The sequence below is a fragment of the Pogoniulus pusillus genome, chromosome 11 (genome assembly GCF_015220805.1).
Source record: "Pogoniulus pusillus isolate bPogPus1 chromosome 11, bPogPus1.pri, whole genome shotgun sequence".
In the NCBI taxonomy this organism is placed as follows: domain Eukaryota; kingdom Metazoa; phylum Chordata; class Aves; order Piciformes; family Lybiidae; genus Pogoniulus; species Pogoniulus pusillus.
The window spans coordinates 7607623-7631217 of record NC_087274.1 but is presented as its reverse complement, the minus strand read 5'-3'; the positions used below and the strand labels follow the sequence as shown (position 1 = coordinate 7631217).

Sequence of the window (23595 nt, the reverse complement as noted above, 5' to 3'; positions counted from 1 at the left end):
GGGGAAGGCTGGGGGAAGGCAGGGGCCGGGGCGGTGGGAGCGGCGTGGGCAGCCTGTGCCTGCTCTCATTAGCCTCTCTTTGTTAAGCCGTAGCCCTCCACCGACTGCCTGTAAGGCTTTAAAAATGATAGATACTAAATCTAATTCCATCTACTCATTCACCCATCACTACAGTACTAAAATAGGAGTATACCTATAAAAAGAGCATCGCCAGGCAGTGTAGGCCTAAATTACAGCTATTGTGGGAAAACCAGCTTTGCAAAGCTAAAATTAACACCAGGGATTCTTCAATATGTTAAAAGAAAGGAAAACATGGAGGGGGGTTTGGTAGCTTTAAAGCTCATCCTCACCGCTGCAGTGCGGGGAGACTTGGCCGGAGCCAGGAGCTGCGAGGTTCACGCTGGGTCCAGTCCGGGTTTCGCAGCCAGGCGATGAGCGAGCATGGGGAGAAACCAGGTTTGAAACGAACCCGCTGCTGCACCACGCTACAATATCACTCGGAATAGACTTGCTCCCTAAAAATATAATCTGCTAAACTTGGCAGCAGCCCTTTTGGAAAGGAATTTTCCAAGCTGCCTTTGCAGAGGCTGTTTCCCAAGCAGGCCAGGCACTGCTTACCCGAGTCTCTTGTGCCGTGGGCTGGGCAGCGTGGTGCAATGTGGGCACTGGGGATATCCCTGGTGAGTGGCCTTGGGAGAAGTTCTGTAGTGGGTTTCAGCCACCTGTACATCAACCTGAACTTGTGGCCAGCTCCCCACAAACATCATCGCCTGTGTTGGGGTCTGTGCCATGATCCAGCACCAACACTGAGCCTCAGAGCTGGGTCTGTTCTGGGTCAACACCCTGACTTGTCCTGGAGCAATTATCTCCTCATTTGTAATTACAGTAGAGACACTTCAGTAGCAACTGATTCTGCTGTTAATGAAATGAAGCTACCAAAGTCTCCTTCTGTGCACAGGTCACAAACTCATAGAATGCTCTGAGTTGGAAGGGACCTTTAGAGGTGAGATAGTCCAACTGCTCTGCAGGAACATCTTCCACTAAAGCAGGTTGCTAAAAGCCCTGTCCAACCTGACCTGGAATGGTTCCAGGCATGGGGCATCTACAGCCTCCCTAGCCAACTTAGGCCAAGGTCTCATTACTCTCAGCATAAGAAATTTCCTCCTTCTGTCTAGTTTAAATCTCCCTTTTACTTTCAAACTATCACCCCTTGTCCTGTCACAACAGACCCTGCTAAAATGTCTGTCACCATCTTTCTTATTGGGCCCTTTAAGTGCTGAAAGGCCACAAGGAAGTTCTCCCTGGAACCTTCTCTTCTTCAGGCTGAACAGCCCCAGTTCTATCAGCCTGGCCTCACAGCAGAGGGGTTCCAGCCCTCTAATAATTTTTGTTGTCCTCGGTAAGCAAGAGCTAAACATCACTGCCGAGCCCCACCGAAGGATGTGTTGTTCCCACTTGCTCCACCAGCGTGGGCTGCTTAGCCACGGACACACACCCCAGTGTGGGACATAGCAGAGCTGGAGGCGGATTCCTGCATGCAGCATGGCTGCAACATGCTGGGACCAAGGGAGTTGAGCTGAGCAAGCTGCAAGGTGCCCGCTGCCGCTTCAATGAGCCATCTGCACTGCCAGAGCCGCTGGCAGCTGGATTGTCCCTGGCGCTGAAGTTTTGCGGACAACTTCATCCCTTGGTCATTGCTTCAAACACTGGCAGTGTTGGAAATGCTAGGGAGCTATGAAACACTAATGGCCTCCTCGGGAGCGAGCACAGCGAATGCCAACAAGCTCCCCACAGAGAGAACGTGTGCCCGAAAGCGTGAGGACAGTTACTGCGCACAGACCCTGTGGTCCTCCAGCTCTTGGGCCCCCTGGCCACTCCAGCTCAATGTGGGTCCCAGGAAGGGAGAAGCCCGTGGCCAGCACAAGCCTCTGCAGCCACAAGGCTCAGGTGCGAGACAGTGGGCAACGTGAGCCCCTGCGGCCACCCAGCACAGCTGCCACCCATGTGTACTTGCCCACCCCAGTCTGATGCACACTGCATACACACACACACTCCAGACAGGGAACTGCAACCCAGGGGTTCTAAGCCAAGGCTCTCAAAGCCCCTCACATCATAACACCTTTGGGAAAAGTTGCTTAACCCCCTTCAGGTGTCTCTGCCCATGCATTGGTGAGTTAAGCTGGACAGCCTGAGTTAAGTTCCATGGTGGACACATACCCAGAGGCAGAAGCAGCTCTGCTCCCTGTGCACTCCTCTAGCACAGGCATGCCACCAGTGTGCACATACAAAATCCACAGGGAACTTGGAGCTAAACCACCAGGCACCAGACAGACCCACTGCTCAGCTGGGCAGTATGAGGTGCCTGATGGCAGCACAAGCTCTGTGTCCCTTCCCCACGTGATGGCTACCAGCAATGTCCCTCCGTATGACACTTCGTTGTGACACCCACCAGGAACACCCTATCCTCATACACTGGGTGCAGCGCTTCAGCAAGTGACGAGCTCTAGGAAGAGGACAGAGATTTTGGGCTGCACTGTGCTCATTAGCTGGGTGAAAATCCAAGTCCAAATCTCCTAATAAAAACCTCTTTCCTGGCTCACGAGCCCAGATCTGCTGCCAAGGAGCAGGAGGCTTCTGGGAGAGTGGGGAGGAAGAGATGCTAAACATGACGGCCAAACTAAAACAAACAGGGCGATGAGGGAACCCAGAGCTGCTGGGTGCAGAGAGCTGCTATTCAGGGAAAAGCTGCTTCTTCCCAGACATCCCAAACTCCACTTGTGCACGGCCCAGCTGGGCACCGGCAGCAGCCCACGCCTGCCTGCAGTGCTGCCAGCTCAGCTGCCTCCAGTTGCAGCCCCAGGAGCTGGTCGGCAGTGCAGGTAGTCTGTGCTGGAGTGCACTGCAGGGCCAGCAGCATGGCCAAGCCCCTTGCATGTGGCCTGGGGACAGGGGGATCACAGGGAATGAGAGGATCCTGGGGGAATGACAGCATGCCAGGAGATGAGGGATGCTGAGGACAAGGAGATGCTGGGAGATGAGGGGATGCAAGGGAATGTGAGGATCCCCACCGGAGAAGGTATCTCCCACTCTGCCACTGCTCCCAGCAGAGGCTCTGGGCCCCAAACTGGTTGCCAGTTCAAAGCATCTATGCACTCCCTTCAGAGAAACAGAAAACCTCTCCGGGGATAGGAAGGGGGCTCAGGGATGGTTTCTGCTCAGTGCGACATGCCTGGGCAGCTGAACGGTGGCTGCGGGGACAGAGACCAAAACCCAGCCCTGGCTCTCCCCCGACTCTGCCTGCCCGAAGGTGCAATAAATCACACACTCTCCTGGCTGGCCTCTGCAGCAGCCCCCGCATGAGCCCCGGCCCCACGCACACCCCACAGCCACCACTGCTTTTGTACGCCTGGTGTCAGCACCAGCTTTGCCAGCCCCACCTCCAGTGCTGGTGCTGGATGGAGTGACACCAGGCCTTGCCATCCCCACCACCCGTGCAGACATGCTTTGGCCACAAGCCTACTTGAACTTAGGCTACAGACATCTCAAGGGAGCAAAATGCTCCCCAGCCCTTCTCTACCGAGGTGGGAAGGTCTGCACCCACGCCGCCTGTCCTCGGCTGCCGGGAGAGCCGCGCAGGCCACGCCGAGCGTGGTGAGGATGCTATGAATTTTTAAACTCCTGAAAGCACAAATGGAGCAGTTTGCCTGGCTGGGCGATGGGATTTCCGACGCAGCAAAGAGCCTTCTGAAGAAAACCCTGCCTCTCCTGAGCCCTGCTTCCCCCAGGACAACAAGCCCAGAAGCTCACTGCACTGGGTCCAGCATGAGATCCAAGGGTCAGCATGCCCTAGCCAGAAGTTAAGGACCAAACCAACAGCCCAGGAATCCTCTGGATGAGGATCCCCAGTCCCGGGGCTCACCTAGACTCATGCTGCCCTCCGGGTCCCTCTGCAGCACCTTCCTGGCAATAACGAGACAAACCAACACACACCTGACCCCACGGTCTGGCTGCAGACACCCACAGTGCAGCGGCACACACATATGTGCACACGCGTGTGCATGCACGGGCTCATCGCCTGCCCTTTCCCCCAGAGAAGGGCTCTCCTCCCCTGCCCAGGCCACGCAGGACCCTCATTCCTTTCTCCGAGCATTCACCATCGCCCCTCGCCCGCGCTGAACGCCAGCAGCACCCAGGCACGGAGAGCGCTGGACCCGCGCCGGCGGCTCTGCCGGTGCCTCTGCCTGCCGCACTGCCCGCGCCTCAGCCACTCTCCAGCCGCCAAGGCAGAGGAACCGGAGAAACCCCAACGGAACCGCGGCCAAGGACCACGAGCCACCATTGCAACGCAACTCGCCGGTACCGCGGGTCTGGTGCCGGAGAGGCCCCGTGGCCGGGGAGGAAGCAGTTAAGCTCTGACCCTCCGCAGAGAGGGAATCAGCCAGAAACACGTGTAAAACGGAAAGCAAAAAATCCCCCGGAGAGGGCGACTTACCTGTTGGAGGTAGAGGAAGGCTGGAGGACAGGGGAGAGAGTGAGGAAGCATGCCTGAGTTGGAGACAAGGAGGCAGCCCGAGTTAGCCATGGAGCACAGCATGTGTCGACAGGTAGCCTTGAAGCTGCTGGCGGGTCCGTCCTCTTCCGCACACCGCTATCCTCGTCTTCCCGGCTCGCCCCTCGGGCTCTCCCCTCCTCGGCCGTCCCTCCCGACCCCTCGGCGCTAGTTAGGAGGGGTCATCTGCGGCAGGCCGGCTGCGCCCCAGGAGCAGCGCTCGCCCCTTCACTTCGGTGCCATTAGACACTGGCACTGAGCGCACGGTCTGCAAAGGGTGTGTGTGAGCCAGAGCGGGAGCGAGGAGAGAGAAAGGAAGGGGAGGAGGAAAGGAGAGAGGGCGAGGGAGCGAAATAAAAGGGGTGGGAGTTGGAGGAGGAGGGGGAGTCCCCTGTGCATTCAGACATCAAACAGAGCTCTGTATAAAATGAAGAGAATCCGTAATGACATGAGAACAGCTGATCCCGCACTTAACCCCTCCGCCGCCGCTCGCAGATGGCTTCCCCGCCGCCCGGCCAGCCCCTTGCAGCCCCCGGCCACACGCTGCCGCGCCGGGGAAGCAGGAGGGCAGGATAAGCCCGAGCGGGCAGAACCATCTCCCTTCCCAGCACTGCCTCCCGAGGGATGTGGGGTCTTACCGGGAGTTTTGGTGATGCAACACGGGCGCCCCGGGAAGCCGAGCCGAGCAGCCGGCACTTGCAGCCGCGCAGCCCCCGCGATGGCAGCGCCTCGCCACCACCGCCACCACCACCACCGCCACGCCGGGACTCCCCACGCACACACAGCTGGACACGTGCACACGCACCACGCTCTCGGTGGGAGACACACACGCAGACAGGCAGAGCTGGGCAGGGAGCCATGCAGCAGACCCAGCCCCGCCTCCCCGGAGAGGCACGGACCTCCTCAACCTGCAGCCCCACGACACGCATGGACCCGGCTGCCACACGCTGCCACGCCGCGGGCTCGCACCACAGCCAGCAGCCCACAAGCAGCCCACCGGCGTTCCCTGTGAGAGGAACCGCGACCCCAGCCTCAGCACCACCTGTGCACCTAGGCACCAGCACTTGGCCCACCATGAGCCAAGGCGTGAAGCCCCACGCAGGGCCTTCCTCCTGGCCCTCTGTAAACCCTCCACTTGCCTGCCGGCCCCACTGATAAAGGAGAGCCCGGCCCCGAAGCGTGACAGGGAGGGTCTCTGCCCACAGGTGCTGGCTTCCCTGTGCTCCCTGGAGTGATGGAGACACCCTAGCCCAAGCATCTCCCATCGGTGGTGGACGGGGAGCCAGACTCAACAAAGTCCAAGAGGATTTTTGGCATTTTGGACTGGCCTGCCAGTGCTACCAGCAGCCCTGGTGGATCAACACTGTGCACACCTCTGGCACAGCTGCCATGGCAATAGCCTACGCACTGGTGCCCACAAGGGATAGCTGGCGTGGGCACACATATGTGCTCGTTCAGGTTCCTGTTTCCACCTCACATCTCCTATCATGACTCTCAGCACCCTCTGGTGCCACAGAGCTCAGTGCTGGCACAGGGATCCCTGCCCCAGCAGCACTGCACTGTGCCCAACTTCAGAGATATGGCCAGCAACGAGGCAGTGGGTCCGGCGTTGTGCTCGGATATGTGGGAAACAAAACCTGAGCTCGGTTCAGTTTCCATCTTGGCCAAATATGATGCACAAAGGCAGGTCTGTGCCAGCAGCTGCTGATGCTCCGTCTCCGCTGGAGCCTCCAGCACACGACCAGCCCTCTTTGGAGGCTGGGATTTTCCACAGTATCCCCAGACATAGCGACATGCTGCAGTGTCCTGGTACACTCACAGCGGTTCCTGTTTCTGCTGCAGATACTCAACAGCAGCGGCATGTGGCACGACCGCCCCAGAGCCATCCGGCAAACCTGGCGGAAACAGCCACTTCTGGGAAAAGCCATCCTGAGGAAGCAGCATCTGGGGCCAAAAAGGTGCCAGCCTTCCCATGGGATCTCGCTGCTGGGATAACCACACTCCAAAAGGACCACAAGGTGCCAAACTGGGGAGGGGATGTCAGGGGAGTGCTCCTCACTGCCACTGCCCTGCAGTACTGAGAGCCGAAAGGGGTTTGGCAGCTGCATCCACTATCAACAGCATCCTCCAGCCACTGCGGGCTGCAACGAGCTTCTGTGGCCCACCACAACTGCTCATCCTCCTGCTTCCCAGGGACCGTGAACAACTCCCAACACAGCAGCCCATCCAGCAAACCTTGCTGCTCAGCCCCTGTGCTTTCTGCTTGTTTCTGGCTCTCCTTCAACAGAGACTCCTGTGGCCCCAGTGCTGTGCTCCCCTATGTGCTCCGGTGCCCTGGGCAGGAGAAGGAATAACTCTGCAAGGGCTGGAAGATAATGTGCCCTCCCATTTTGGGCAGCTGTGGGCAGGGAGACCCCCATCAGCCACCCATATGCACAGCACCCTGCCACAGGGACACTCTAGTCAAGGTGGTGGGCAACTCCAAAGGCCCTGAGCCAGTCTGCCTCCACCATGGCTCTAGAAACGCTCTCAGGCAGAGGTGACAAGGGAAGGGCATGGCCTGATACTCTGGGCTTGCAGTGCCCAACCAAGCAAACCACGTGAGGCAGGAGGCAGCTCCAGGATGAGGTAATCTGCCTGTCCTCCCCGCGCCAGAGCCTGGCTCCGGGCAGGGTGACTCAAAGGCATTCCTGGCTGATGGCAGTGCCACGAGCCCTGGCACTGCCCTGAGCCAGCAGCCTACGTTGCAGGAAGGTCCAGGCTAGCAGCTCTGCCAGGAGGGACATGCTGGGCACATTCTCCAGCCTGCAGACCCTCAGCACCACTGGTAGCAGCAGGAACTGGCCATGTTTCCCCAGGATAAATAGTCAGCAGTGGGTAAAACGCGTACGGCTCTGGGAGCGTTTGAGTTTCTTCTCTCCCTCCCCAGCCATCACCAACATCTGCCTGGCTGCAGAGATGTGCCCACAGCAGCAGAGTCCACATGGGACACCAGCACAGAAGGGCTTGTACCAGTTCCTTGGCCACCACCATCTGATTTCCTGCACCCTGCTGCTTCAAGCCACCTGGTCGGTAACACCACACTACAACCTCTGGCTGATGCCATTGGTAGCAGCACCAGGGCTGTGTCAGGGCAGCCTTATGATGCCCAGGCTTGAGGAGCCCCAGCCAGGGCTGCTTAGCCCCATGGAGTTGCAGCCCCAGAGGAACCCCTCCAAAACTGAAGTCTCCTGGAATGAAAGTTTATTTATCTGTTTAATTAAGATGTGTTCAGCAGGCGCACAGACCCCACTCCATCTGTCTCACTTACAGCCGAGTCCCAGTAAAATTAAACCTAATAAATATCAGACGAGGGAAAGCAAAGGGCACATGTAAGATATATGATCAAAGGCAGAAGTTGCACAGGGCTGCAGTTCTAAGCACATCTTTCTCTCTGCCCTTCGGGGATGGGTTGGCGATGCGCTCCCATGCACAGGATGGGGTTGGCTTTCCTTCAAATCAGCACTATTTTCATTTTTTATTTATTTTAAATAAACCCTTGAGGGCTCCTTGGTTTTGTTTTTCTGGAAGAGGGAGAACAACATGACACCAGGACAGGAGTGACCTCAGCCCACTGGTCCAGAGCCCAGCAAGGTGCCGGAGCTGCAGGGCAGAGCCTGTGCTAGGAGGGCTGATGGGTACAGACTAAGGGAATAGGCTGGGTGAAGTGTGACACTTCGTCTCCTTGCAGCAGATGAGATGAGATCAGCCACGTGTAGTGGGGACCTGGTAGGGTGGAAGACACCTGCTGGGAAGTGCCCCCAGTGCGGTGCTGCTGCCGCTTCCCCTTGCCAGGGAGATGCCAGAACCACTGGGCGCTCAGCTCCCTTCTGAGGCATGCTCCTTTCTGCCATCTGGAAACTTCACCCGACAGAAACAAAGGCTCCAAGCCCTGCCTGGCATCCTGGCCAGGTCTTTGCCCCAAAACCTGCCTCAGCACACAGTGTTGTAGACATTGGTCACGCAGCACAGCTGAGACACATCCATAACACCCAGGTGCCAAGGGGCACCAAGCATATGCACACTGCACCAAGACCTACTGTCCACCAAAGGCTGCTCCAATGCCATGTCCAGAGCCCTAAGCTCCCCCCTGCCCTGGGATGCAGTGGGAGTTTGCAGCTCCCAGCACTGCAGTCCTCACTGCAACACCATCCCACAGCCTCTCCTGGCAGAGACAGACAACGCAGTGGCTCATGGACCTGCCCTGGGGATGCAATGGACAATCGTGGGTGGGTTGGATGCCCCAGGGACTGCAAGTGTCTCGTGTTTAACTGGGCACACATGGCACCCTCCAGCACACTCCTACAATGCAAAGTAGGGGCAGGAGCCTGGATGCTGCTGCTCAGGAGAGCTGCCAAGGGAGGACACGGGTCAGGCTAAGGCACGGTGCCTGCGGCAAGGACCAGTGAGGTCAGGTGCTCCCAGCTTCCACGGGGACAGCCCATGAATGCAGCACCAGCAGCCTGGCAACACCCAGGGAAAGGGGCACCCATCTAGTCCTCTCCTCCCACCCACTCCAGAATGCCCCCAAGCCATGGTATTCATTAATTAAAAGCTCATTAGTAGTTAATCATAGACATAAAGCAATTAGATGAAGGCGCTGTTGGATCTGAGCTGCTGAGAAGCCAAGGGAAGGTCCCACCCCCAACACTGGCTCTGCTGCAGGGAGTGCCTCAGCACTGGGCACAGATCAGGAACAGCATGAAGGGACTGACAGTGGTGACAGGTGAGGGCACCACGTGCCAGTGGGCTCTGCCCCACTGCAGAAGTCCCTGCCCATCTCCACGCCATTGCTGTGTCACTGTTCCCTCTACCTGAGCTCCCTTCAAGCTCAATCCATAAGGATTTACTGGGTCTGGACAGGGATGGGGGAGCCTCACCCCGAGAGTAAGGGGTACCAAGAAGCCGCGGGGCCTGTGCAGGCTGTGCGGTCCCAAGCAGAGGTCCCCCAGCTCCGAGATCTGTCTGCATGGAGCACCCAGTGCCAGCAACCACACAAAGTGCTTCCTCCTGCTCTGGGATCACCAGCCCTGGCCGTGGTGCAGCTCCCAGCCCAGCCAGCTCAGCTCACACCATCCCAGTGCCACATGCTGCCCTGAATCCTCCTGCACTCCCCCATCTCTGGAGGCAGCTCCACAGCCACCTACAGATTCCTGGTTTCTCATTCCATCTTTGAAATTCAGATGTGGTTTAAACTAACCACACAGGAACCCAATTTGGCTGATATGGAGCAGCCCTGCCAGAGCACACAGACCTTGGGGGGCATTGCTGAGATGTTGGGGGGGGATGCCCAGCTCCCCTGGATGAGCCTTCTCTGCACTCAAACTTCCTCTTTCCCTGATCCTCTTAGGGGGTTAGTGGGGGTCCTGCCTGCTGTGACATCCAAATATGTCAGAGATTGTACTGAAAATCTCCACTCTGTGCCTCCCCAGCACCCTTGCTGCTGATAATCCCTGTGGCCCCTGGCCACAGTGACCATGAGGTCACAGACCACAGGCAGGGGTGATAATGTCAGCACCTAAGGATGATCTCACCATGCAAGGAGGGGAATGTGACCACCACACTGTGAGTATCTGAGACAGCAGCTGTGACAGCCAGGAGGGGAGCAGAAATACAGAGAAAGCACATGAAAGTTTAATGGGATCTAGGGAAAAGTATCACTTCACTGTAAATTTCCTTGCCTGTGGTGGTGAGAGACGGGACAGAGGCCTGGAGATGCTTCAACCTCCAGTCAGAACTACCAGCACTACGCAGAGAAGGACAGCAGCTGAGCCAGCACCTGAGGACATCCCACTGCCCCTCAAACCGTACCTCCTCTGCTCTTTAGCCAACATGGGAAGCACCTCAGGACTATGAAACAAAGGCTGGGCTGCAGCTGTCCTGAGACGCACAGGCAGGGCAGCTGGCAACCGCCTGCCATCCACCACGAGCAAACAGTGCACGAGCACCTCCCAGCAGTCACATCTGAGCTCTGGGCTCACTGTGGCAGCCCCAGCGGGATACAGTTTACACCTGTGGTCGGGCAGGACAAGCAGGAGCTTGTCACTGCAGCGGCAAGAGAGCCTGGCTTCTCACCTTCAGCCGACACAGCCCTTCCCAAAGCCCTTTCACTTGACAAAATATTTACATGAAATGGCAATTAGGCTCCCTAGATTTAATGAGAATTAACGTGCAAGCAGCAGAACTGTGGCAGAACAGATGCTGCTGAGCACCTCGAGCTCATGGGCTGGGTGGGCAGCGCCAGCACCGCACTTGTCAGGGCGCACCATAGCGGTGCGGCAGTGCCAGAGCACAGGATGAAGGCTGAGGGTGATGCAAGAAATGAGCAACTGCAGACCTGGGGATCCAAAATGCTGCATTCCCAGAGCTCCTTTTCCCTATGACCAGATCTGCTGTCCAACAGAGAGTCCCAGGAAAACGCACCCCTGGAGCTGGTGCGACAGCTTCATCAGAGCCTTTGCCAGCAATGAGAGGCTCTGGCAGCAGCTTGTGGGGTGCCAGTGCAGGAGGCAGGATGGGATGGTTGAGGCTGCCTGGAGGGAATTGACACATCCCTAAGCTGGGATGACGGCAGGGGAGTGCATGGCACTGCTGGTGGCAGCAGCATGGAAGGGTTTGGGCTGGGACACACTGAGGAGCAGCAGGCAGGTGACATGGGCAGAGGGGGAGCACTGGGCAGGAGGGCTCTGGAAGTAGACACTCAATCCTCATTATAAGGCTTTTTAAATGCACAGACAGGATATTAGCGTTTAAACAGGCTCTAGGACCCCAGGGCAAACTTTAAAAATCATAATATTTATAGAACCCTCCTTCCACTCGCCCCACATGCTCTTTATTTCGCCTGCAATTACTGCTAATTTGAAGACATTTTGCTTTGGCATCTCAGCCTGTTGCGGTGTCGATTACCGAGCCACTCGCTGCCGCCTGCCACTGCGGCGCTCCCCGCAGCGCTCCCAACCGTGGCCACGCTCCTGCCACGCATGGAAACCAAACCCCTCCACTTTCTCCCATGTTCACGACGGAGAGACGCCGGCAACGCCATGAAACGATGCTCAGCCGCTCCGCCGGGAGCAGAGCCCTCATCTGGCCGCTCTCCAAGAGGGGCTGGGGATGCTGCTGTACCTTGTGCCATGCTGAGACCCGGCTGTCCCACGCTTGCTGGCTACGCGGACATACACACTGGATGGGGCAGCGAGACCCCTGGGTACCCTCCACTCCAGGCAGCAAATGTATTGCCGGGAGCTGTGCTTGGCTCCCGCGGGGACAGGCACCCTGGTGATGCTACCCCATGCCCTGAACCTAGCTGGAACTCCACGAATCTGCGTGGCGCCTATGGAGCCACAAGCGGAAACTCCAGAGCAGCTTCTGTGCTTTCACAAACTCATTAAGTCCCTGGGCAGAATTAACACCCTGGCAGGAGAAGTCTTTGTGATCTCTGGCGGGCTCCTGACCAGCGGGGATCAGCAGCTGCACCGAGATCTCTCATGACAAAGCACCTTACGCCTGAAAGCTGCTTCCCTGGGAAACAATGAATTCGCATTATCCTCCTCCTCCTCTTCCCTGTAAGCTCCTTTCCCCACATTCCCCTTCACCTAGCTGCGTCCACTCTGCTGCTCACTCTGAAATCTTGGGGAGTGCAGGTTCCCAGAGCATGGAATCCTCCACAGGCTCCTGCAGCCCCCTGGACATCACCACCTCAGTCAGCTTTGGGGTAGGAGGGGAACAGAAGGAGTTTAAACTGCAGTTTGTGGTCTGTGACACCACAGGAACCTCTCTAGGATGGTGCAATGCTTGATGTTTAACTCAGTTCCTGAACCACTGGGGAGAATGTGCAGCCCCACGGGAGGCTGCTTGGCCCCCAGTGTCCAGGAGAGGAGCTTGAACCCACAATCAGTGTCCCAGACACAAGCAACATGCCTGGATACACCCCAACACATCCCACTTCTCCCCATCCCTGCTTAAAGCCCCTACAATGGCTGAGGGGGATTTCAGCCAGTCCCTCACCAGCTTCTCCCCTGGTGACAGTTCTGCCAGCACAGGGGGACCCTGAGCCCCACAGCCTGACTGTGCTCTCCCAGCTCACCTGAATCATCCATCCCCATGGGCTCCAAACTGCCTGAAAGGAAACTGCAGTGCCACAGAGGGGGCGTGGGGAACCCATAGAGATCTCAGGGGTCTCAGACACCAACTTCAAGCTTGAGATTTGGGCCACCCTGTCAGTGGCTCCCAGACCCTAGGCTGGCACCAATAGTGGATAGACAGACCCCCAGGCAAGAGAGGCTGGCTGCTGCCACACACAAACTCATCACCTGAATGCTCCACTGCCACCATGTACTTGAGTTCCCCACCCAGCACAGCGTCCAGGGCAGGCTCTGGAGCCCACCACTCACCAACCTGGCACAGTCAAGACAGGATTTGGGGGGGGGGGGGGGGGGGGGCTTGCCTCCAGCCATCCTGGGCAGGTGAGGTAGCTGCTGCCTGCAGCCAGCACTGAGCTAGCAGGGACCCCTGTCTGCCTCCGCGGCTGCCCCATCCCTCCCCAGTGCCAGGCCTGCTTCCAGAAAAGCAACCTGTCCCCTGCCTGCTGCCTACGAGTTCCTCAGCAGAGAAGGAAAAGCTTGCTGGAGGTGGTGGCTCACCTGGGAAACAACAACAGCAAGAAATGGTCCCGACCCCGACCAAAATCCTGGCAGAGAGGGAAGGGAAATGCCCACCTTTGCTGGTGGTACCTACCCAAAAATACATCATCATGTCGGCAGCGAGGTGCTGAGGAGCTCCGTGGGAATGGCAGGAGGGTGGTGAGCCGCTCCCCGACGCCGGCTGCGCTGGGTGCTGCTCCTCCTCGGTGGGCTGTCTCCCCCTGGGCACTCGCTGTCCGGCTCCAGCACCCAGGGCCGGCGTGGCCGCGGCCAGACGCCCTGCTCGCCTCCCTCCCCGGCGTGGCGTGGTCGCTTGCCGCGGGCCACCGCACGCTTCAGAGCTGGCTGCCGGTGCCTGACATGCTGCCGGATGGGCTGGAGGGGCCGGAGGGCAGACGTGGGGGCAGCCCTGGGCGGGCAGCGGTGCAAGGGCTTAGTCACCCCGGGAAAAAAGAGTGAGAGAGGGAGGAATAAGAATGAAATCCTCTCTGGCGTCTTTAAGAGCAAAGGGAAGGGCGAGCGTGCGATGGGGATCTAGACTCGCTCCCCAGCTGGGGTGCCCGGGTGGGGGTCCAGGACCAGGACAGGCTGGGTGCCGGGGGCCGGCGGCAGCGGGTGTGTGCTCGGCGCAGCGTGGGCTCCCGCGCTGACACTCGGAGGAGCCGATGTCCTGCCTCAGCATTTTTCAAGCTACCCTGTCAATAAGGGAATCGGCGGCTCTCGCGGTTAACCTGCGAGGTGCCAGCCGGCTCCCGGCACCCCTCGGCTGCCCGCACCCCTCGGCTGCCCGCACCCCTGCTCCCACCAGGTGGGCATGCTCAAACGGGGTCCATCAGGCCCTGCTGGGACAGGCTGTTTGGTAGGCTCAGCATCAGACGCTTGGCTGGATGTGGCCAAGCTGTCGCCCAGGGCGAGTAAGAACGAAGCTGTGGCCCGAGGCGGGGCAGAGCCAGCAGCTCCCAGCGTGCAGGAGCGATGGGGACAGTCCCTGCACAAGCCCTGCAGCCTGGACATAGCCACCAGTCTGCACAAGATGGGCACCCAGAAGTCCCCACTGACACCAAGGCAGCCTCTGTCACTTGAGCACCAGCATTGCACACCAGCAGACCATCATAGAGGCTGCCTGGAGACCTCATCCCACAGGGACGAGCCATGGGATCAGCTGAGATCCCATACAGGAGGTGGGGGCAGAGTTGGCTGCAAGGTGGGCACGGGGACAAGTCCTGCTCTGCTTCTGCTCACCGTCTGGCACCCACAGTGCTCTGTGAGAAGGACCTTGTCCATAGGGGGGGTAAAATGGGCCTTGCCCAGGCAGCGAGCTCCCAGCCCCTCTGGCACATGCTGCGGGCACAGAGGCTCAGCAGCAGGGCAACCTGTCAGGCACTAAATCTCCCATCCTCCTGGGGCGCCGCTCGGCAGAGGAGAGCGAGCGGATCGTGTGTGCTGAACCAGACGTGGGAGCAAGGGAATAAATAAGAGTAAGGGAAGGCACAGGAGCGAGAGGGGTGGCAGATCGGTCTCTGGGGCCCAGCTGGCTCTGACATCTCCAGCCCCATAATCATATTCAAAGCAGAGCCAGGCTGAGGCATTTCTCCTCCAGCACAGCAATAAAAGAGAGCAACACTCTCAATAATTCAGCACCAGAAGAGAGTGATAAAGCAGAGGAGCCACCACTGCAGGCAGCTGGGGTGGGGGGGTCCCATTCCCCCTTATATCTTGGTGATCAAACCCTTCTCCTCTCTCTGTGCCCTGCACACAGTCCCAGACATGACCTGGGGCTTCATAGCCTGTGGGACATCCCCACTATTACATGGGACACACTCTGGGCATGTGCCAGCTGCATGGAGATCCATCACAGAGGGCCCCAACACCGCAGAATGAAACCACTCCTTCACTCATGCAAGACAAAACCTGGGGGGGTCACTGGGCAGGGGGACAGCATTATCTTGAAGCCAGATCAGAGGTGGCAGAGGGAGGACCTCTCCACCCCAGCAATCTGGCTCAATGCTGCTTCACGCTCTCCAGCAACACCATCTCCAGCCTCACATCCACACGTCTCTTGCCCCAAGGCACCTTTGAAAACAGCATCCCATGACCCTCAGCCCCATCCCAACTCTCCCATGCAAGCCAGGCATGAAGGTGACTCAGGTATCACCTCCCCTTTGCTGCTGGGCACACCTCTTCTCCAGACAAACTGTGTGGCCAGGGACTGGAATGCTCTGGCACCAGCAACCTACCACATAGTCAGGGCCCGACCTGAGTGTCACCTCACATGCAGTTGGACACTAGGAGGGAGCAGAGCCCTCACTTCAGCACAGGGAACAACTTGCAAAGATATCAGCTCAGACGAGGATGCCAGATAAGAGGGTGAGCCCTGGGTCCACAGAGAGCTCCCTACCCATCCTGGTGCCCAGCCCCCAGCAATCGCCCATGTCCTGCCAGTGCTGCACCAGTGCTGCCATGTTTTGCCAGACATTCCATCATGGAACCAGCTGAAGCTCAGACTCCTGGTGCTGCACAGCAGCAAACCACCACGCCACAGCAGCCCTGGCACCCTGCACTGCTGCTGCTGCCTGGCACATTCCCCACCTGCAGGCTCACACCTGCAGCCCAGCCTTTATTCTCTTAGTCCTGGCTCCTGGCTTATCCTGCCTGTAAGCCCAGCTCACACTCAGCCTTCCCACTGCTTCCAGTGCCTCCTCTTCCACATTTCTCCTGCCATCCAAGGACATTTTTGGACCATGAACCCCTCCTAGGGAGTCACCTTAGTCCTTGTGCTGCCCATGACCAAGACAAGAACAGTCCTCCCCCAGAATGCTTTTCCACAGTATCATCTCCCTGGTGCTCAGAGCCACCACCTGAGCCACCACCACCCACTGCTCTCAGCTGCTGCATGGGCACCTCTGCACCAGTGCCAGGGCAAGGAAGAAGGGATGCATCAGTGTTCTCATCTTCAGCCCCTTGTCTTATCTTTGCTCCTCTGCCTTAATGGCTTAGACCAAGGGGGAGCACAAGCCTGTGCTGCACTCAGTAGGATGGATGTTAAGGGGACTTTGTTCCCCCAGGCTATGATGGGATCAGAAGCTACTGCCACAATGCCCAGCAACACGAGGATACAATGGGAAGAAGCTATCCCATCTGCCCAGGGGGCATCCAGTCTGGCTCACTCTTTCCACACAGCATGAGCCAGTGGCTGCTCGAGCTGGATCTCAGTCCAGAGGACACCATGAGCTGGTATGACACCTCATGGCATGGGCTGCAGGACCCTGGGAGCAAACACCCCCTGCAGTGGGCAACTACCAGATCAGGGCCAGGATCTGAGGGTGGTGCCATCTCGGCATGGGCTGGGTGCCCCCTCGAGGCTTCCCCAGGGAGCTCTTGGGAGCCGCACAGAGCACAGACAGACAGCAAGGTCAGCACACACGGACAGCTCACAGACACTGTGGCCCTCAGCCCTCCTCACCCGGGACTCACGTCACACGTTACGCCTGCGCGGGGGCTCAGCGCCCAGTGGGTGCCAGGGGCTGCTGGCACAGAGGAGTGGGCAGCCTTCCTCTTGGCCTTCCCCAGCATAAGGCTCTGCCAGACTCTGGAGCTGTGGGCAGAGGGTGCCACCCTGTCCCACCCAGCCCTGCGCAGCTCAGGCAGCACCCATGGCCTGCCCCTAGACATGCAGCATGTGGCATGCAGCTTTCAGCATGGAGCCTTAAAGGGACCCTGGGCCCCTGCACAGCCAGTGGGGCCCAGAAGCTGCTTGCCTGAGCCCCAGAGCAGACCCTCACCCCTCTGGCCCATCAGAAACCAATGCCTCCATACCTTTTACTCAGGCCAGCTCCTCCGGGGGTGTTCGTGTTGGGCTCTCTAAGAAAAGACAAGAAAGAGGAGGAAGAATTAAAATCAATGATCATCACTGCTAACCTGCTTACAGGCAATGCCATTTGCTCATTGACTGGCAAAACGTCTGAATCCCAGCGTGGATGTGAGCGTTCTCTGCCCACTGGGAAACCCACCCTGGTTAAAAGGTGGTGGCTGAGCCCCAGAGCTGAGCAGCAGCAGCAGCAGCACCTGCCCCTCACTGTGCAGAGGACAATGGGAACAAGACCCCTGCCTCCAGCTCTGCTAGAGCACCCCAAACTTGACCCAGCCCCTACAGACCATGAGACTCTTCCTCAGCTTCTCTGCAAGTGCAGTTCTAGCCCCACAAAGCTCGCAGGGGTCAGGCAGGACACAGCCATCACCAAAGTGCTGGACACACATCACCAAGCCTTCTGCCTTCCCCAGCTCACTGCGCACACCCAGGGGCGCTCCTGCATTTCTGTGCCCTTGGCAGTGCCCATCCCTGTCCCATGCTCAGCCCTGCAGCTCGCCATCCCAGCTGCCATCCCAGCTCAGGGCACTTCTTGGAGAATATCACCAAATTTCAAAGAAAACTTCTTGAAAGCTGCACTTCAACTAATTGGCTTTTGCAATGTTGCCAGCACAAACATTCATAAATCATGTCAGACCCTCAGAAATAATGAGAACAGCTTATACATCATGAGAGTATTTTGAAAAGAGTAAGTGAGGGCTGCTGCTGTTTGCTAACTGCTTCTTTGGGGACCTGGGGCTGCCACGGACTCTCCTTGCCTGCCCAAGTAGACAGCAACAACTCTGTTTCTAAGTGCAGGAGCTGCGATGCCCCCCTGATCCTTCACCCCAGAAGGCAGCACTCTAAGACAGGGCAGCCCTGGGTGCACAAGTGTGGGTGAAGGGACCTTGTGCCAGGGGCCAGGTGAGCAGACACTGCTCCAAACCCACTCCCAGCTCTCTGCAAGAGCATGGCCAGTGGCTGGATCCCTTCCAGAGTGTGGGTCCCTGTGAGAGGATGGCCCATGGCTGGTCCAGTGGCCAAGCCACACACAGTGGTGGATGGGAGCAGATTCCCAGGCACTGCTGTTAGCAAACACAGCTCTCAGCCACGCAGCAGGATAATCAATTATGGTAATTCCTGCCTCAATGAATCAGATTCATGGAGGAGCACAGCTCATTAGGCTGGTGCTGACTTCCATTAGTGCTCTTATGATAAAAACCCTCCAGAAAGCTCTCACCCAGCCAGACATGTTTCCATGCTCAGGGTCTCCCCACTCTGGCCACCCTGCACCAGGACAAAGCAAGCTGTGGGACACAGGTGCCCTAAAAAAAATTGTTTGGGCACCCTGCACTTTCCAACAGCAAGGGAAGACCCTGCACAGCCATGGACATGGCACAGCCTCCAAGCCTTGCTCCTCAGGTCTTCCTTGGCCTCACCAAGAAGCACTCACAGGATCCCGGGCTGGGGCAGGCAGGAGAGAGTGGAGCAGGAGCGGAGAACTCCAGTGTGTGCTACAGTGGGTTTGGGCGTGCTGGGAACCCAGACAGCCTGCTTGGCAATGAATAATTGAAGGATGCTCACTGTCCTCGGGGAGGTACTGCGATGGCTAAAATCTCATTTCCCAAACACATTTCCCAAGGAAGGCTCCTTTTGAGAAGCTCTCTGCAACACCTTGGGGCCCCAGCAGTCAGGATGCGCCGTGCTCGCCCGGGGAGCTTGCTGAGCCCAGCAACAGCCCAGGCAAAAATCTCAGGTGGCCCCAAGCACTGCAGAGACTGAGATACTCAGACAAAACCTCTGTGTCCTGTGAGTGCAGCAAAGCAGGAGAGGAAATATCCTGACAGAGCATTGACTGGAGGTGGTATAGGACCAGCTCAGAGCTCTGGGATCACTGTTACTGGGGCGATCTTGCCCCTGTTTCTTTGTTGGAGCTCCAGGCTGGTTGGTTTTGCTCAGAGCCCCAAGCTGCAGGGACCTGAAGCCAGAACAGGTGAGCCCAGTACAGGCCAGCTCACAAGCAAAACCCAATCCAGCTAAAACCCATCAGGATCCAAAGCAGGGTGTCTGCAGGTGTCCTCTGGAAGCATAACTCACATCACCAAACTCACCAACTGCAAAGCCCCACACGTGCTGCATCCCAACAAGCCCCATCCCCACTTTGCAACCCTGGTTCAAACCCTGCAGCAGGCCTTGACCAGCCACTCTGTACTCAACACTGGTCAGGCCACACCTTGAGTACTGTGTCCAGTTCTGGGCTCCTCAACTCAAGAGAGATGTTGAGGTGCTTGGATTGTGTCCAGAGAAGGGTGACAAAGCTGGTAAAGGGCCTGGAGCACAGCCCTGTGAGGAGAGGCTGAGGGAGCTGGGGGTGTGCAGCCTGCAGAAGAGGAGGCTCAGGGCAGACCTCATTGCTGTCTGCAACTACCTGAAGGGAGGCTGTAGCCAGGTGGGGTTGGTCTTTTCTCCCTGGCAAGCAGCAACAAAACAAAGGGACATGGTCTCAAGCTGTGCCAGGGGAGGTCTAGGCTGGATGTTAGGAGGAAGTTGTTGGCAGAGAGAGTGATTGGCATTGGAATGGGCTGCCCAGGGAGGTGGTGGAGTTGCCATCCCTGGAGGTGTTGAAGCAAAGCCTGGCTGAGGCACTTAGTGCCATGGTCTAGTTGGCTGGATAGGGCTGGGTGCTAGGTTGGACTGGATGATCTTGGAGGTCTCTTCCAACCTGGTTGATTCTATGATTCTCTGCTTTGCTGGGAAACTTCTCAGTAGTTTCTCAAAGTACAGTCTGACACCCCCTCACCTCACACCCTCTCCCCCCCACACACCTTCCCTTCACCAAAAATCCTAAATTAATTTTGCTTTTAATTAAATTCATTAGCAAAGATTATCTGGCTGAGGAAAAAAAATAATATCCTGCCCCTCCCCCAGCAGCCCTCTCTATTTATATCCCCTATATACATAAGCAGCAGTGAATATTTCTTTATGGGCCATTAAAGGTTTAATGTTTAATTTATAACCACGTTCTCTGGCGGGCAGGATGGCCAGGCACAATGTCAACACTTTTAATTAAATGAGAAGGGTTTTTTTTCCCCCCTTTTCTTTTCTTTTCTTTTTAACTATGAAAGATAAAATGCCCCATTCCCAGCAGCTCCTGGAGGTAGGTAGCAGGGGCTGGGGCATGGGGCAGGGATGTGGGGCCAGCTCCCAGGATGTGTTTCATCACCGTTTGCTGAGCTGGGACTGGTGCACCCTGTCAGCCAAGAGCTGGCATCTTCTGGTGCTTGGGCAGCACCTGGAGGAGCTCTGGCTCTCACAGCAGGGCTGGGCAAGGAATCATCACTAGGATAGCTTTGGGGCTGAGTAACTGTTTGGGACAGCCTTCAAGGCAGTGGCTCCAGTCCAGAACATGCAGTCACTTCTTGGGGACAGTGATAGCACATGGAGCTGCCCCTTCTTTGGTAATCCCCTTCCAAATGTCATGGCTAGCCCCTGCCTGAGGGACCCCGCGGTGCCCAGCTGCAGGAATGCTGTGCAGGTGGAGCAGCACAGGCTGCTCACCTCTTCCTCATAATGGGCAATGTCCCTGGCATGATGTGGGCCATGCTGGAATCATAGAATCAACCAGGTTGGAAGAGACCTCATAGATCATCCAGTCCAACCTATCCCCCAGCCCTAACCAATCAACCAGACCATGGCACTAAGTGCCTCATCCAGTCTTTTCTTGGAGACCTCCAGGGACGGTGCCTCCACCACCTCCCTGGGCAGCCCATTCCAATGCTGATGAGAAAGATACAACCTGTATCTTCCACCTACCCCAGGAGGACTGTCTCCTTTGGCAAGGGACAGCTGGAGTTGGAAGGAAGGGTGACACGGCCCAGGGAGTGTGCCCACTCAGTATGGCCCCTGCCAGTATTGCCAGACCTGACTCTAGATACCAAGACATCAGCCTCACTAATTGCTGTGAACCTATCAACCCAAATTCTTGCTCCAACTTTTGCTCACAGCCTGGCACTTCATCCTGTAGCATCACAGAATCGTGGAATCATCTCGTTTGGAAAAGACCTTCAAGATCTTCAAATCCAACCATTAAGCCAACACTTCCAAATCATCACTAAGCCATGCTCCTCAGAATCACATCTACACATCTTTCACATACCTCCAGGCTTGGAGACTCCACCACTTCCTGGGCAGCCTGTTCCAGGGTTTGACAACCCTTGGAGGGAAGAAATTCTTCCCAAGATCCAATACCCTAGTGCTCATCACCATCTCCTCCCTCCTAGCACACCACATTCCCGAGCAGCACAAAGTGCTTCTGACACATATCACCCAATGAAACCCACTGGCTGAGCCATGTGGCACCCACTCACGCAGCAGGCACTGCCAGAAGAGTCTGGCATTTGCGGCTTATCCTGCTGGCATCTCTCCCACAGCCCCTTGTCCCACATCAGATAGGGATGCACAAGAGGCACAGGAGTGGAGGGGATGTATGGCCAGCTGCAGAGCTGGCCAGGCAGGGCTGGGCACCTCTCAGGCACTGAGGGCCATTCTGAGGGCTCTCCCCACAGCAGCAGCCTCAGCTGTTGGCAGCAGGAGAGCACAGCTCTTCCTGCCTGGAACACAAAGAGGGGCGGCTCTGAGTAGGCAGGTTCCCATTAATGGAGTATTTTATCTTACAGGAGAGATTAAATCTCTGTACAGAGAAGCACAAAAGAGCTGAATCAGCAGCTGGCTGGGGGGCAGCAAGTTCAGCCATAAGCATTTGGCTCCAGAACAAGCACTTCAGAGCTTCACCCTCCTGCGGCCACACTCTGCCGGGCAGCATCCAGCCTTGAGTGCTGGCATGCACCCCACACAACCTGCCCACTGGACTGGCTGGAGGAGCCAGAGTCATCATGGGCAGTGCACAGGACCAGCCCCAGCCCCTTCATGCTGCCTGGCAGCCTCACACCAGTCCTCTGCTGTGCTGCCATGAGCCTAGCACCTCGTGGCATTGGTGGGCTGCCTGCCTCCCTCCCTTGCCGTCTTCAGCACAGTGTGGATGGGCTAGCAGGAGCTGTCTGAGCATGGCCACTGTGCCCACAGGAGTGTGACAGGGCAACAGCGTCCAGACCTCACCTTGGGCACAACCCTTGGCTGGCAGAGCAGGTCCCGGAGGGTTCTACTCCCTGACACCTGCCCTCACCAGGATGGGAGTGTCTTGCAAAACCATCCCCATGCCTGTGCTCCCACAGACACAATTCTCACGTCCTCTTGGCTACGAAGCCAAGAGGTAGGGAGGCCACTTGGTGCTCCCACATACACGTGCACCCGAGGAGCCGGCGTGCGAGGGCTGGCCACCACCATGGTGAGCCAGGGAACGGAGTGGTGATGGCACCGTGCCGCTCACTAAAAGCATGAGTGTCACTAAATCAATAATTCATTTACTTTAATGAGATAAGTACTTTGAAAACTAATTGCAAACCTGCTCCATTTACTCCAACCCGTTATAGCCTTTAATGTAAATGGCAGAAACGCTGCTGGAGGAAGGGGAAGGGCTCTTGGTGGGAGATAGTGTGTGTCCTCCTCCCTTCTTCTAAGAAAGAGAAATACCAGTCACAAATAGGGATGGTGGAAGCCAAAACAAAGAGCCCGATCACCACATGGAAGTGCTAATGACAGAGCGAGAGGAAGACCCAGCCTGCCCTCCGGGGGCTGCTCCTCACCCCTCTTCACATGCTACAACCATGGAGGGGTCTGCCGCCTTCATGGGCTGTCACCAGCCCTGGGGAGGGGACAGAGGGGCAGAAAACACACCCAGCACACGGAAGGCGTGAGCTCCAGTGGCTAGCAGCTGCTCCGCCCAGGGCTGCGATCAGCCAGTGTGTAATTAGCAGAGCTGGTGGGGCACCAGACCGTGAGAGAAGCCACACGTGGAGCTCTGACTGAGTGTGGTGGAGAGCACTTACCCAGCCTGCTGCCAGCGCTCCTAAGCCAGCAGTGTCAGGGCTCGCAGCTCTGTCTTAAGCAAGATCTGTTGGTGCCTTCCTGGTGCTGCCCATCCTGAAAATGGGGTGGCAGAAGGGATGGGGCAGTGAGGGAGGTGGGGGTGGGCCTCACTCTCCCCCATGCAGCAGACCCCCTGGCTAGACCCAGTCTGGCTGGACACACACCGCAGGTGGTCGCTGTAACGATCCACAGCTCGTCATAAACCGCACCGTATCGCTGGCACAGCATCCTCCTGTGCCAGCCGGCAGCTGCCAGCTCCTCCTGCCTCAGCAGGAGCTGCCCTTTCCCACCTCTCCAGCACCTGCCAGCCAGGGCAGGCAGCACGGGAAGAGCCCTGGGCGGGCGAGCAGCAGCACAGCATGCCCAGGGAGCAGGAGCGGGCAGGGATGTTCTGCCAGGCTTCGGCAGCGTTCCTGAAAAGGAGCGAGAGGCTCCCGGCAGCGCTGCCGACGCCTTCCTGAACGGCAGCCGGAGCGGGAGCTGGACGCCAAGGGCTCACTTCTCGCTTGCTGGAGCAAATGGCAGGTCATAAAAAG

General features: G+C 57.5%; 1 protein-coding gene across 11 annotated transcripts in view; it reads right to left on the bottom strand.

Moving 5' to 3' along the window:
- The window catches only part of RBFOX3 (RNA binding fox-1 homolog 3), a 206430-nt gene that overhangs the window by 21225 nt on the left and 161610 nt on the right, over positions 1 to 23595 (bottom strand). For 4 of the 11 annotated variants that reach the window (XM_064150780.1, XM_064150782.1, XM_064150777.1 and 1 more), the window contains exons 3-4: positions 17044 to 17088; positions 4493 to 4817 (exon numbers count right to left, since the gene is read on the bottom strand). In XM_064150780.1, the coding sequence (XP_064006850.1) occupies positions 4493 to 4594 (102 nt within the window). In that variant the 5' untranslated portion in view covers positions 4595 to 4817; positions 17044 to 17088. Of the gene's footprint in view, positions 1 to 4492; positions 4968 to 13321; positions 13660 to 17043; positions 17089 to 23019; positions 23114 to 23595 lie in introns of all 11 variants that reach the window. The other 7 variants (XM_064150781.1, XM_064150784.1, XM_064150788.1 and 4 more) reach the window with 7 other exon arrangements.